Genomic DNA, 14,584 nt, shown 5'->3' on the forward strand with positions numbered 1-14,584 from the left:
GCTGGTCCTGGAGGCTGGAGCTAGCAGCTAGTCCAAGCTATGGCCAAATAAAGCCTCATGGAGCAACAAAGCCTTCCAGCCCATTGCTTTGCCCAAAGCTTCATCACTCAGTGCTCCATCGGTTCCTCCCAGGTGACATCTGCTGCTGTACTTACACTACGGCAGCCCCGTCACTTAAATCACTTCAAAAACCCAACAGAGCACAGCTGTTTTAAAGCAACTCCAGCGTGAAGAAATGACACCGAGCGGTTAGCGAGAACCCCCCTTTTATGAAGACTGGAACCTTTCTCACGTTTGTCACCGAGTGCTTATTCACAGAAGAAGCAGACGATTGTTTTCACGCGGTATGGAGGTAGGAAGCGGAGTGTCAACAATGATCTTCTTCTAAAAACACGTGCAAAGAACAGAATGTAAAAGTCTGAGTAACGTGTCCGTCTGCGTTTCCGGCAGGAACGCTTCTGGTGTCGCACCGTCTCCTCCCTCCTTTTCCCTCATCTTTTTAAATAATCATCAGCTTCTCTGTAAACAACCAACCAAAGCAAAGGTGACGGCCAACTAAAGGCTCATAGAGTTTGCTTAAAGCGCTGCAACATCTTTGAGACTGGAGCTGGTTTAAGACGAGACAGAAATGTGCCCTGAGCCTCGGTTACCGACTGATCTGGACCGATACCAAGAGAAGACGCCAGGTGTCACTAAACTGTTGCTGGACCCTCACTTCCCCTTAGATCAGGTCATCATAATAGCAGTAAATGCATGTTACAGATAACACAGTTATAGCTGCAAAAAATCACTGAAATATTTTTGGCATAAATGTTGCTTTTCTGTTAAAAAATGTTAGAACATGGTATATATTTCTGGCTTAAAATAACAGTGTAAACACAGACCGTGGTTATTAATCAGAGCCTCATACCGACCCGTGCCCAGTCAGGACTGTGGTTTTGTTCTTATGTCATAACACAGCTCAGTGTCGCTTGCTCAGTCTTGTTTTGTTAAATAAATCCCTTTTTCGAGAACTTTTGCAAGAGTTAAACTGCATTTCTGTTAAAACTTAAAAAAAAAGAAGAAGGTGAAATTAAAGCCTAAACGGCGGTACTGTTCCATTTGTTCTTTTGACCCGTAACAGTGACCCATGTTCCCCCACACCAGCTGCGGTGTATTACCGTGTCAGCTGTGAGAGCTAACAGCCCGTACCGGCGCATCCTCGGGGAGTCCGGCCTCTTGCTGGGGGATTTAAAACGATGATGTCAGATTAAAACCACTGAGACACTCCACATCCTTAACACTGCCACCGACATTTGTTCGTAATACTGATGACAGCAGCCACGCACACAATAATATCTAAACAATCATTTTATATAAAAATACATCTAAAAAAAATGTTGCTTTCTGATTGGAGGACGTAAAATAAAAACAGATTCCAGTTTTTTTGTTTGTTTTTTAAAAAGTCCTCGCTGACAGAAGGCTAGAAGTGTGAAGGAAGACGTAAAGCATCGACATGCATGGTTTGTTTTTGGCTGACAGCTCCGCTTTGACTCCAGACAACGCTCAATTGTATTTTGGCCACAAGCTCGGCTCGTGTGGGGACATGCAGGAGAGCTCAGTCGGGCCCGTTCCTGCGCGGACACCAAGTCTAAATGTCTCGGGAAAATATTGGGAGAGTTAAAAAGCGAGCTCGACTTGCCGACGCGGAGGTGTGTGAAATGCTTAAAAGGTTGAATCCTCATGGGTTGAATGGTGGGGTTCGAGCAAGGTGAGGGCTCGTGATTGTCAAGGCGAGTGTTTCAACACCTGCATAGTGTTAGGAAGGCACGGCGGTGGTGTGTTCACGTCGGTTCGGCTCCGGTGGCGTGAAAGTGTTGCTGGAGCAGAGAAGCGGGTGATCGCGGCTCCACGTTGCAGGCAGCAGGTACGGCGGCCGTGGAAACAGGCCTTCTGGTTTCGTACTTTGTTAGTGACCTCAGCTCCTTATGCTGCCAGTCTTTGTATGACTTTGTAAAGCTGCTGAAAACCGGATAAAAATAAAGATGGCAGGACTCTGTTCCTTAGCTTTGAGCAGTTTGGGCTGGCTCTTAAAACAAGTTCATTATTCCTTTATATAGATGTCCCATTTCAGCCAGAATCCTTGTCTGTAGGTCAGTCTCTGGTATTGGATGAAGGGCCTCGTTATGGCCTGGTTACTGACCACCTCTAAGAGCGCTTCTCTCGTCTCGTTCCATGAAAGGTCTCCACACTCGACCCGGGGGGGGAGCAAACGCGCCGCCGTCGTCTGCCGCCGTCACACCACGAACTCAGGCACCTCGTCGTTGGTCAGGTCCAGGGAGAAGTACTTGTTGGCCCTCTTGATGGGGAAGGGATGCTGCTCTCCGAGCACGCCGGCGCGCTGATCGGACGGGACCTGGAGTCCGTCGCCGTCGCTCGGCTCCTGAGCGCAGCCGAACGTGTAGCTGTGGGCGGTGTCCTGGCAGAGCTCCGCCCACTGCTGGCAGTCCTTCTGGTAGAGCCGGATGTCGTCTAGGGATTGGCTGTGGCGGTCCGTGGAAGACTGGGGCTTCCGGCTCGTAGTTGTCTGCAAAGGTGAAAGGAACAAGATTACCGACAGGAAGAACGGTGAAGGCCATAAACCGTTTTGGTTTATTGGGATTTATTTGTATTAAACACTGTCTTTAGGTTTCCTGGGTGACCAAAACATGAATGAGGTCAAAGCCTCCCATCTGTTTTTGGCTGCCTGTAGCTCACAGCTTGAGGTATAGAACCAGCTATTTATTTTCTGGACAGCCACTATGGGGCCCCTGGCCCTGACGTACGGCTCTCTAACCCACCCATAATAAAGGACTGTAATTTGACCTTACTTGCTATTGTAAAGGTTCCTATAAATTTTCCATGTCCAAATTCAGGCTTTTCTAGACTTAAAACATACGAGTTCTCAGTCCATAATTTCCCCATTTCAAAAGTAGAAATAAAATTTTTCCCCCTGCATTTAGTGCTGACAGTAGGAAGCAAAAAAGCAGGAAAACAAGGAAAAGAAAGTAAGATACAACAACGAATGAAGGAAAATGAAAAAGAGGGAAGGAAGGACTCTAGAAATGTTTATTATCTTTCCTTTTTTTATCCTGTGTTTTTCTTTTTTACTGATCCAGATGTAGAAAACACTTTTGCTTATATTACAAGTTCCACGTTTCAGTTCACACGCGTCACGTAGCCGGAGAAAATCCTCTCTGCGGTAACGCTGAATGTTTGTGCATGACCTTCTTAGGACTATAACGGAAAATGATGCGGCCTTTGAATGTAGAAAAAAATCTGCCACACTGATGAAGGCTTACTTCTGACAGGGTGGAACCAATTGTGTTAACCAAAGCTGGACTGTATAACTATACTACAGAAAACACTGCACTCAACATAACACCGAAACGACGGTATTTCTTATTTCTACATGTAGCTGCTTTGTTTAAGTGGTGTTGAAATAAGTCTGAGTTACCTGTGGCAGCGACTCAATGCTCTGTCCTCTCATCTTGACAACAGTTTCTGAGGAGCTGGAAGTGGAGGAACTAATGTCTTTTACTATCAGACCTTAAAGGAGACCAAAAAAAAAAAACAGTTTTTTTAGAGCAAATCCTCTTCCTTGCAGATATAAAACTATATTTGCATTGTCAGACCTTAGATGCGGCATGATGTTATGGAAGACAGGACTCTGACAGACTATACCTGAATATCCATTGGTCTGATCTGGTGACATTGTCAGCATGTCCTCAGTGATGTGGATGCACAGTTCCTGGTCCAAAGCCATCTCGTGAAGCTCCTCGTAGTCTTTGGGGTCATCTACCAGCATCTCAATCTCTGCCGGGACAAAAAAAAAGAAATCAGAATACGGAAACATTAAAGGAAAAAACGTAGCGCTTTAGACTGGTCAAATCTTTATTTCTCTAAAAAAAAAATCCCTACAATCCTCTCATCAATATATAAAATTTTCTTTTTTATACCAACTTTTCATGAAACATTATGTGGGAAAAACAGTATCCACACACCAAAGAAAAAAATAATAACAATAATAATAATAATAATAATAATAAATAAAGACATGTCAAAAGAGATTCATTTGCTCTAAAGTAAACTTTAATCTGTTCATTGTAATACAGACATAATCCTTTTCTTAGCCTTCATCTATAAGGATAGAATGAGGAACGAAAAGTAATGTTTAGATAGTAAAAACAGAGACAATAGTTAAAATAAATATATGAGTGTAGGGTTACTATAAATGTTCCTGAAACTAATTAAAGAAATATGGCCTTAAAAAGGATAAATAATTTCATTTTAAAAACATAGGAAAATAAATCACAATCTCAAATAAAGCGTATTACATTTGTGATGCCCGATAAATCGGCATTAACATCGGCATCTTCTGATGTTTGCCATTCTTCAACGTAATGTTTTCAGCCCCATTGGTGGGCAAATATTACCCACCAATGATTATTTCTTGCTTCTCTTTGTGTGTTTGTTTTTGAAGCAGGAGGGGATTTTTTTTTCATGCTGTCTAAAGAGTAGGGAAACATATATAATATATATAATGTGAGTAAATATCAGTAGTCAGCCGTGACAGCAATATTAGTATCGGATATTGACATGAGACCCAATATGCGTATTGGTACATCTCTACTAAAGATGAATAAAAAGATAAAATTATAGTGTTAAATTGGAAGTTGATAAATTAACTCAAATAAAAAAAGGGTCAAAACGACAAAAGTATTAAAATCATTCCTTAAACTCAAAACAAAAATGAACAAAAAAGATAAGATAACGTGTACCGGGTCTGTTCGCTTTGAAGCTTTGCTTTACGCTCTTCCTACTTGGTTATATGATCAATAATTAAGATTTCTCTTGTATTTTCTGTTTGAGCTGTATGAAGTTGTCTGCCTTTCGAGGCCACGTCTAAGACGCAGTTATAAACCTCGTCAGTCAGGCTTGAGTCATCAGGAGACACAGCAATGTAAACCTGAGTGTCGTCTCCATATGCTGCTTCCTGATTATGTCTCCATAAGGAAGGACACAAAGATTAAGAAGTACTGGACCTAAAATCTAATCTTGTTAAACATCACATTTCGCTGTACACCTTGTTAGGCTCGCTGATCAATGCTGACAAAAAATATCCACTTAAATACAGAACTAGACAACCAGAGGGGGTTTAAAGTCCGTTTATAAAACTCACAATGACCCACATAATAAAAACCTGCACTTAAGTGAACAGACAATGTTCTCTTATGAAAATCCTGGTTATCTATAATCTTAAAGGACAGCTGAAAATATGCTCCCTACCACCATATCACCACCACCTAACATCAACTATCCACTCTTACCATCGTCATCAAGGATGCGCTCTTTGCCGCTGCTTTCGATGCCGGAGGTGTGGGAGCTCCCGTGGCTGGTCGTGGATGAGCTGCAGGTCCGTAGGGGCCTGTGGGGGGCCTGACCGGGGGCTCTGAAGCTGTCCGTTTCAATGCCGGATGTGTGCGAGCTGCCGTGGCTGGTTGTCGAGTGGCGGGACAGACGTTTGTGGTGGGACATGCTGCCCGCGCTGCTGCCGCTGGCCCGGGAACGCTTGTCCAGCTGCTCCATGTCCAGCTCCAGAGCGTCGCTGATGTACGACTCCCGGTACTGCTTCTTCTCTAAAGTCAGATCAACATGAAAAAGGCATGAATAATTAACAGGGCGAACACAGTTTAAGAAAACGGTCATCAATTCGAACAAAGACATTGGTACTATGTGATCTTTCTGAATAAGACACAAGATGCTTTGCTTTGTAAAACCACTCCTCACACTTTGTAACGGCACAATCACATGTTTCAAGATATCTAAGTGGGAGTTTTTTTTATTTTTTTGTGGACTTACAGGTCATCCCCAAAAAATGTTATGTTGGGAAAAGGTTTAATATTTTTGTCACTCTTTTTTTGAAAGGAAAACACATACATTATATAGATTAATTACACATAGACTATTCATCTCCCTCTGCTGAATATAGAAAGTACTCCTGGATCAATGTGAGCTTCTGTGCTTTTTGTGTCTCTGCTCTGTCTTCTCTAACCCCCAGTCGGTCGAGGCAGATGACCGTTCACACTGAGCCTGGTTCTGCTGGAGGTTTTCCTTCCCGTGAAAGGGGAGTTTTCCTCTCCACTGTCGCTTCATGCATGCTCAGTATGAGGGATTGCTGCAAAGCCATTAGCAATGTAGACGACTGTCCACTGTGGCTCTAAGCTCTTTCAGCTGCTATATAAATAAAATTGAATTGAATTGGTTTCCAAAAATAGAAAACCAAAAATACAGTGCGTCAGAATATTTTAATACATAGGATCATTAAAAATAATATTTTTAACAGAAATGTCTGACAGGCGATCAGCCTGTGTTTCTGCCGAGGTGTAATTGAAGGCCAGGATGATTTGATAGCAGCCTTCATGTCGTCTGCTTTGTTGGGTCTGGTGTCTCTCATCTTCATCTTGAAAATGCTCCATAGATTCTCCAAGGGGTTCAGGTTAGGCCACCTTGCTGGTCAATCAAGAACAGTAAAACCATGGTCATGGAACCAGGTTTTGGTACTTTTGTCAGTGTGAGCAGATGTCAAGTTGTGCTGGAAAAACAGCATCTCCATACAGCATGTCTGCCGAGGTAAGCATGAAGTACTTAAAATCTGTTAGATGCCTGCGTTGACTTTGGACTTCAAAAACACAGAGGACCAAATCCAGCAGATTACATGGCACAGCTAATCACCACTAACAGAAGTAAGACACTTGTAGTCCACGAGTAGGATTCATCTGTGCGTAGCGACTCGTCACTCCTTGTGAAGTTCCCCCAACTTGTTGAAGAGATTTTGCTGGACAATCCACTCAAGGCTGCAGATATCCCTGTTGCTGATGCAGCTTTTTCTACCACACTTTTTCCTTCCACTCAACTTTCTGTGAATATGCTTGAGTACATCACTCTAGCAACAACCATCTTCTTTCGCAATGACCTTTGGTGTCTTTCCCTCCTTGTTGAGGGTGTCAAAGCTTTTGAACGTCTGTCCAGTTAGCTAGACCTTTGAGAGACTCACCTTTGCAGGTGTTTTGAGTTAATTAGCTGATTAGAGTGAGACGCCATGAGTTTCCAATAATCAATTATTTCGAAACGTTATTTCTTTCAGGATGGATCTGTATATTCAGGCCCTTCTATCCTAACATCCCTAAATTAAATACCGTGTAACCAACACTCTACAGAAGTCACCAACTTAGTTCATAGAGTCCACTTTTCTAAAAGAAATTAATAAAAAAGTTTGCACCTGCAATATATAGCTTACCACAAGACATGTAGAGGAAACAGTGGATATTCTACATGTGGCAGAAAGCAAGCACTGCACCTGAGTTTGAACATTTTTGAGTTTGAGCAAGATAGATGGCGATAAATACTTGTAAACTGATGTTCACAGACATCCTCTATCAGATGTGAGAGTGGTGTTATGTCATGGTGACTGAGCAGAGATACACGCCACACTTTTCAGATTTCCAGCAGATTTTGAAAACCATCTATTGTTTTTCTCCCACTACTTTGTTTTGACCTGTCACGTATAGTCCTTATAATACACAAAGGACCGAGGGGTGTGAAGGCTTTTGCAAAGAGCTGTATGTAATTGCACAACAAGAGGCTGAAATTACCTTCATTTTCCTCCAGCCGACGCACTTGTTTGAGAACAGGCTGCAGGTTCATGTAGAGCCGGTGGCTGTTGCTGAGCAGCTGCAGGAGGTGGCGGGAGCGCAGGGGGCAGCCCGTGTAGTAGATGAGCTTACGAGCCGAGGGCAGACCGTCGGGGAGGATTTCAAACTTTTTCCCCTGAGAAAGCGTAAAGGGGGGGGAAAAGAGTAAATCACTAGAAAGTGACAGAATGCTGATTTCTAACATATGACAAAGTGCCAGAAATTTAATTGAAACAGTAGAAGCCTCTTGTTACCAAACACCAAGCAGGAGTTTGTTTTCTCACAAAAAAGCATTTTTTTTTGGGTATTTTGATGATTTATTTCCAGGAATAGGACCTTTTGGCTGGATACATGGAAAAATCTAAATTGGTTTGTGCTTTCTGTGTTAGAGATCATCAGACTGTGGGACTGCTTTCTGTTGATACCTCCAACCTTTTCTCATAGGGTTTGGACTTTTACATGTGAAGGTTAAAAACCTAATTTCTGACTGGTGGGCTAAACTAAACTTTCTTTATCCTGGTCATTTTTTAAAGGAGGCAGCTCATTTTCAAGACTCCAGTTTTGTTTTTTAAGGAGATTTATTTTTTGATAGAGGCTTTCCTATTAAATATCATTTTCTCAGGACAGATCTATCTACGGGAAAACTTGGACCTCATGTTTAAATTCTTGCACAAACAGAAAAACTCAGCAGGAAAAGTCTCTTCCATCCTTCAAACTGAGTGTATTTAACCTAAAAGTTTCCCCCCTGGAGCATTGACAGCCTACCATTAAAACCACACTAGGGCAGCAACGGGGGAATTGAATAAACTGCAGCTTTTCATCTCCTGAATTGCTTTAGCTTCTGGGGGTACAGATTCCTGTCAGAGGTATAGACACACTCACTGTGGGTGTGAATGTTGGTCATTCTGGGATTTTGTTCATACATTTTAGCTGTTCTTTGATAAACCAACAAGACTGATGTTTTGTTTAAAACAAGGATTGGAAATGTCAATTTATTGTTGATTTTTTTTTGCAGATACAGGCTAAAATAGTTACACACACCCCTAATAATACAATAAATATTTAAATATAAATATTTAAATATTTATAGCCCTCAACAAGGTCCTGTTATAATTCTGGTTTGAAATTTGAAGCAGCTGTCATTGGGCAGGCCAGTGAGGCTTTCAAACCTTAGCTGTCAGGCCGACATGATGCTTCTGGACTTGCCCCAGCCTCAACTGTGTTGAAAATTTCATCCAGAGTGGTCAAATAATCTGCCAGAATAAATTTGTTGATGGCTTGTTGATGGCTAAAAAGTGCTTGGTCCAATTGTCCAACTTGGCATTAATCCAAATTTGTGTCAGGGTGTATCATGTATATATTTGGGACTGTATGCATAATTCTGACCCTATGTGGATACGGGAAAATTAAGAAAAAACAATTAAGCATCCGCTTGAAAAATGGCGTTTTTAAAAAGCATTGAAGTGGTTTGTTCTATCATGATTAACATCGAAATAATCTATCTGCAAGATATTGCAGCATCACCACGAGGCTTAAACCCGGTCCTGTGATAGATTAGACTCGGTGCTTGATTCAGGCCATTTTAACTTTCAGAGGAAAGAGACTGAACTCATAAGATGCTGGCAGGAAAAAAAAACAACAACTCTGCAAGCCTAAAACTCATCCCACCTTCCTGCTATGTTTGACACCGAAGATGATCTCAAGTTACTCATAAGGTCCAGACTCAAAACTCCTTCCCCCAAAGCATCATAACATCTGGTGTTTATTGAACTCCCCGTCCTTCCCCCTGGCTCTGCTGTCAGACCCGCCCGCTGACGGTGGCAGCTCTGTTGGGATGACGCAGCCCCCGTGGGTGGGGTCAAGCTGAACGGCAGCTATTCTGGAGAAGGGAGGGACGGGGCAGCGAGAAACCGTTCGGGTCCACGGTAAAACCCCAGCCACGCCGCCGCTCGCCTTCATGATGCTCCAGGCAGGCGACGGAGAGAAACCACCGAACAACAACAAAGACCAGGAAAAACAGGATGCCTGCAGCGGTTGTTTTTGCTCAAATCACAACAAGCCCAAACACAATTATGGATCCAGGTTTCCGGAGAAAAACAAATCAAAAACTAAAAGAAAAGCGTAGGGATAAGCAGTGAGAATCTCTCTGGATGGTGATTAAGAGCGAGCTGGCAGCAGCCGCCTGGACGTCAGAGTGAAACAGATATTTAGTGAACTTCTCCGGCTCCACTTTGATAACGCAGAACGAGGCGGCTGCTGCGCTCAGCTTTACGACACGCTGAGTCAGAGCAGAGATGAGGAGATTTAACAAGTTTTCCTTTAACGGGCACAGGGCACCTAATAAAATCAATCAAGCAAGAGGCGTGTTTATGAAAAGGCAGAAACTGTTGCTGCTGATTGCATGAAAATACGTGTGCAGCACACAGCGCTCTGTGTGAGTGTGCGTGTGTGTGTGCTTGAGTGAGGAAAGACTTTCAAAATCCCTGATTAGTTCCAGAGGACTTGCCGGCTAAGATAAAACAGCAGTTTCGGGGAGACGAAAGCCTTGCGTAAAAATTTCCACAATCCCGACCAGGAGCATCAAAATAACCGAGGGGATGCAGAGTCTTTATCAGCGCTGTGGTCGGTTCAGAGGGAATAGCGACCTGTGAAAAGGTCACCCTGGGCTACATGTCAGGACGGCGCGTTCGACTCACCACAAAAACGAGTTTGCCCACATTGGTCCATGGGAAGTCGTACAGGAGCTGCCGCACTGAGCCGACGTTCTGCGAGACAGAGAAGGGGGGGGGGGTGAGGAATAAGTCCAACAAAGAAATAAGGACAACACTGCTGCAACCTGAGAGCGTCCTACTTTGTGGAACAATCTCCACGCTATAACAATATGCTGCCCTGCGAAAGTATTCATGTTCCGATACGCTGCAACCACAAACTCTGAGTTTTACTGAGATTTTATGTGGCAGAACAATGCAGTGATGCATAATCGAGAAGTGGAAGGAAAATGATACGCCGGTTTTCACATTTTTGCCAAATCAAAATCTGAAAAGTGTGGCTTGCTTTAGTATTCACAGTCCTTACATTGCAGAGCCGCCTTTTGCTGTAGTTCCAGCTGCACAGCTCTTTTACATCTACAGAATCACATTTTGAATAGCTCAACTTCAGCTAGATCTGAGGTCTTGCCACAGATTCTCATCATCATTAAGGTGTGGACTTCAACGAGATCGTTCTGCCACATAAGTAAGCTTTGATCTAAAGCGCTCTGGCTTCATGTCTAGGGTCTCTGCAGCTCCTCCAGAGTTACTTTGGGCCTTTTAGCTGCAGCTCTGAATAATGCTCCTCTTGGTTGATCAGTTTCAGTGGACGGCTATTTATTTGTAGGGTGTTAAACTTCCTCCATCCCTTTGAATGATGCATTGAACTCTGTGAAATTTTCAAAGCCTAGGATTTTTTTTTCTAACCTAACCCTGTTTCAAACCTCTCCATAACTTTCTCCCTGACCTGTGTGCTGCATTACTTGGTCTTCATGACACCGTCTCTTCACTAATGTTCTGTAACAAAGCTCTGACTTAAAGCGCAATGGATCGGTTTCCTTCTACTTCACAATTATGGATTACTTTAAATACTTTTAAGTCTATGAGAATAATGTCAGAAAATGTGGAAAGGTTCAAGAACTATGAATACTTTTGCAAGGCACGGTAAACTATTAAAAGAGCAAAGACATCCCCAGTAGTCATGCTTGCTGCAGAATGACACTACACTGTTTTTGAGCTAAAACAGGCATCAATGGTGCGACAAGTCCAACTGAGACCCTGATCGCTTAAGAAGAGGCTGTACCTGAAATATCTGGATTCCACGTAAGGTCAGACCCAATGTGAGAGACGCTTCAACTTCCTTTTTATCCTGTCGAGAGAGAGAGAGAGAGAGAGAGAGAGCGAGAGGGAAACAGAAACCCATTGAGTTGTGATTTCATGAAATGAACGCCCATTACTCAACTGAGTAAACAGCAGCGCTCATGCACCTGCCGCTGAGCCGGATGGGTTTCTCACCTTGTACAGCCTGTAGTAATGCACGGTGACATCGTCCAGCTGAGCGCACTCCTTTATGTACTTGAGGTGCGCCTCTGAAGCCGTGAGTGCAAACTGGTCTTTGTGCATGTTAGGGATGTGCCTCAGGATGTATTCCCGGCCACGCTTGGCTATCACCTGAGCAGGAAGAGAGGCAGAGGGAGCCGTCAGGCCTGGCTGCCCTACCGTAGTAAGGACAGGCTACAGAGAGAGAGAGGTGTGGGTGATGGAGCCGCCTGCCGCGGGGCGAACAGATGCCAGAGAGGAGAGTCTGAACGCGTGCCAGGAACAGTAACCGGAAGGACGCCCTCTAAGCTTTTGGACTAACTGGGTAATCTTTATAAGCACCGAATAGGTCTGAGGGAGACTTGCTTCAGGGAAGCGTACATTGTTGAGATTCCGACAATTTCCTGTAAGCACCGGTTAGGACTGTGATAAAGAGGCAGGGGGCTAATCGCAGGAAGCGGAGGCCAATCAGACGGGCGTGGCTGTCAGAGGGCCGACGTTACCAGAATAGTCATCTCAGCTCGTGCAAAAAAAAAAGAACTCTGTGTGCCACTTTCAGGGAATAATCTCCAGGTCCCAGGTTTCATTAGGCCACATACTGCAATGTATGTAACAGTGTAGTGTTTTATCAGCATGATTTATAGACGGGTTGCTTCAGAGCGGCAGACCGTTCACCCAGCAGGTCAGGACACTGAAGGCCTGAAACTGTCCTCTCAGCAGCTACACAGCACTTTGTCCTTCTTCCATGTTATTACACGTATATACTTAGTCTGGAGCTCTGATAAATACATATAAACATTTAGTCTGCCGTCACCTCAACAATCTACCATAGAGCAAATAAATAAGCATATAAACCAGCAGTATTTAGAGTCCTTACTGTAAGAGGCGGATTGATCAGTATTTTTGAGTTTGACCATAATCCCAAACCTACATATGACCTGTAAAAGAATTCATACCACGTCAGCATCTCCACATTCTGCCACAAACCTCTGTGTATTTTACTGAGCGTTCATAGGACAGACCAAAATAAAGTGGTGCGTGTTTACGAGGTGGAATTTGTCACGGGGGGGAAAAAAAGGGTGGAGTGAATTTGTCTGTCTTTAGAAGTCCCCAAATTAGTAAGCAGGGTCTAGCTGAGTGTAAATTAACCTCAGCATTAATCCAGTTGTTCTGTTGGAGAACGTTAGTGAAGAAACGGCATCATGAAGACCAAAGGAGCACAGCAGACAGCTCAGGGGAGAAGTTGTGGAGAAGTGAAGCACAGTTAGGTGATTAATCAACATCCCAGCCTTGAACATCTCACAGGGCGCGACTTAAATCCACCCTCCAAAAATGGAAACAGCAACCAACCAAGACATGCCGCACTATGTATACCGTCAGGTCAGGAAAGAAGAGGCTTTATTGCTGCAGGTCTTCTGGGCGATGTTTCTACCAGCTTTACCATCTGGAGACTTTTGTTTTTTGCCAGATCCTTTTAGCAAAATAGCTCAAATTCAGTTGAATTTGATGGAGAGCATCTATGCACAGCACTTACCAATCTTAGCTCAGATTCTCTGTTGGATTGAGGTCAGGCCTTTGACTGGGCCATAATAATGCAGGTATATGCTTTGATCTAAGCCATGCCACTGTGGCTCTGGCTGTATGTTTGGGTTCCTCACTGCAAAAATAGACCTTAAAATGAGTAAAATGTTCTTAAATTTTGGGTTTTTGTCCTTGATTTGAGCAGGTAAATTATACCATCTGCCAATGGAATGAGTATTTTGACTCCTAAAATAAGATAATTAGACATCCTGCACTTGAAATAAGATGATGGAGATGAGTTGTTCCTATTTTAAGTGCAAAAATCTTATTCCATTGGCAGATCATCTTATTTACCTGCTCAAATCAAGGACAGATGCACTAATTTTAAGAACATTTAACTTATTTTTAGTTCAGTTTTTGCAGTGCTTGTCCAATGCACTGTCAGCCTCCGCCCACCTCTAACATTTTGCAGCCTCTAACAGATTTTCTTCCTGGATTGGTCTGCATTTAGCTCCATCCAGCTCCACATCCATGTCAACCAATTTGCATGACATCGCTTAAGAAAATTCATGAATCACAGAAGCAGCCAAGAGGCCCGCGGTTGCTCTGGAGGACCTGCAGAGATCCACAACTCAGGTGGGAGAACAAGTCAACCAGAACAAAAGAGAACAAATTGTTTCTTGTGTCCTTCACACAAAGTGATACGTGGCTGAAAACCGACAGTGCACATCATCCTGAACTCACCAGTCACACAGAGAACCATGGTGGTGGCAGCATGGTGCTGTGGGACCCAATGAAAGGCTGTTTTAGAAAATAATAAAAAGGTCTGAAATCATCATTTTACCTGTTCCACTTCCTACTTTGTGTGGTTCGATTCCATTAAATCCAACGAACGTAAACTAAAGTCTGGAGTTGTAACGTGATAAAATATGAAAAAAAGTTGCAAATACCTTTGTCTGGAATAATGGTGAAATAAAAATCTAGTTATATAGAACAAGATATTATATTTCTTTTTCTTTTTTGGTGTCACACATGCCATGCGTTGTACTCACCCATTGGGGGAAGTAGGCTTCGGGTTCAAAGTACTTCCCAAAGTGCTTGTTGCGTTTAAAGTTCCCGAGGTCAGCCTGGAGAGCGAAGGCTGCCAGGAGGAAGTAGGCCTCCTCTCTTTGGATGCACTGTGAGAGCAGCACCTGCTTCCTCAGGTGCCAGTAGTAGTAGTACCTGGCCACCCGGTCGCTGCAGGACACACAGAGCACGTCACGGTCAACGCACGTGTCTGAC

The 14,584-nt window shown here is 43.5% G+C and overlaps 1 protein-coding gene across 1 annotated transcript in view; it reads right to left on the reverse strand.

Annotated features, from left to right (window-relative positions):
• Positions 1-472: 472 nt before the first annotated feature.
• frmd6 (FERM domain containing 6) overlaps positions 473-14,584 on the reverse strand; it is a 32,757-nt gene continuing 18,645 nt past the window's right edge. Inside the window, exons 6-14 of the mRNA XM_012872332.3 lie at positions 14,353-14,539; positions 11,756-11,911; positions 11,544-11,609; positions 10,409-10,477; positions 7,674-7,848; positions 5,349-5,657; positions 3,703-3,834; positions 3,476-3,567; positions 473-2,566 (exon numbers count right to left, since the gene is read on the reverse strand). Coding sequence (XP_012727786.2) covers positions 2,276-2,566; positions 3,476-3,567; positions 3,703-3,834; positions 5,349-5,657; positions 7,674-7,848; positions 10,409-10,477; positions 11,544-11,609; positions 11,756-11,911; positions 14,353-14,539 — 1,477 coding nt within the window. The 3' untranslated portion in view covers positions 473-2,275. The remainder of the gene's footprint in view (positions 2,567-3,475; positions 3,568-3,702; positions 3,835-5,348; positions 5,658-7,673; positions 7,849-10,408; positions 10,478-11,543; positions 11,610-11,755; positions 11,912-14,352; positions 14,540-14,584) is intronic.

The sequence above is a fragment of the Fundulus heteroclitus genome, chromosome 19 (assembly GCF_011125445.2).
Source record: "Fundulus heteroclitus isolate FHET01 chromosome 19, MU-UCD_Fhet_4.1, whole genome shotgun sequence".
NCBI classification, from domain to species: Eukaryota; Metazoa; Chordata; class Actinopteri; order Cyprinodontiformes; family Fundulidae; genus Fundulus; species Fundulus heteroclitus.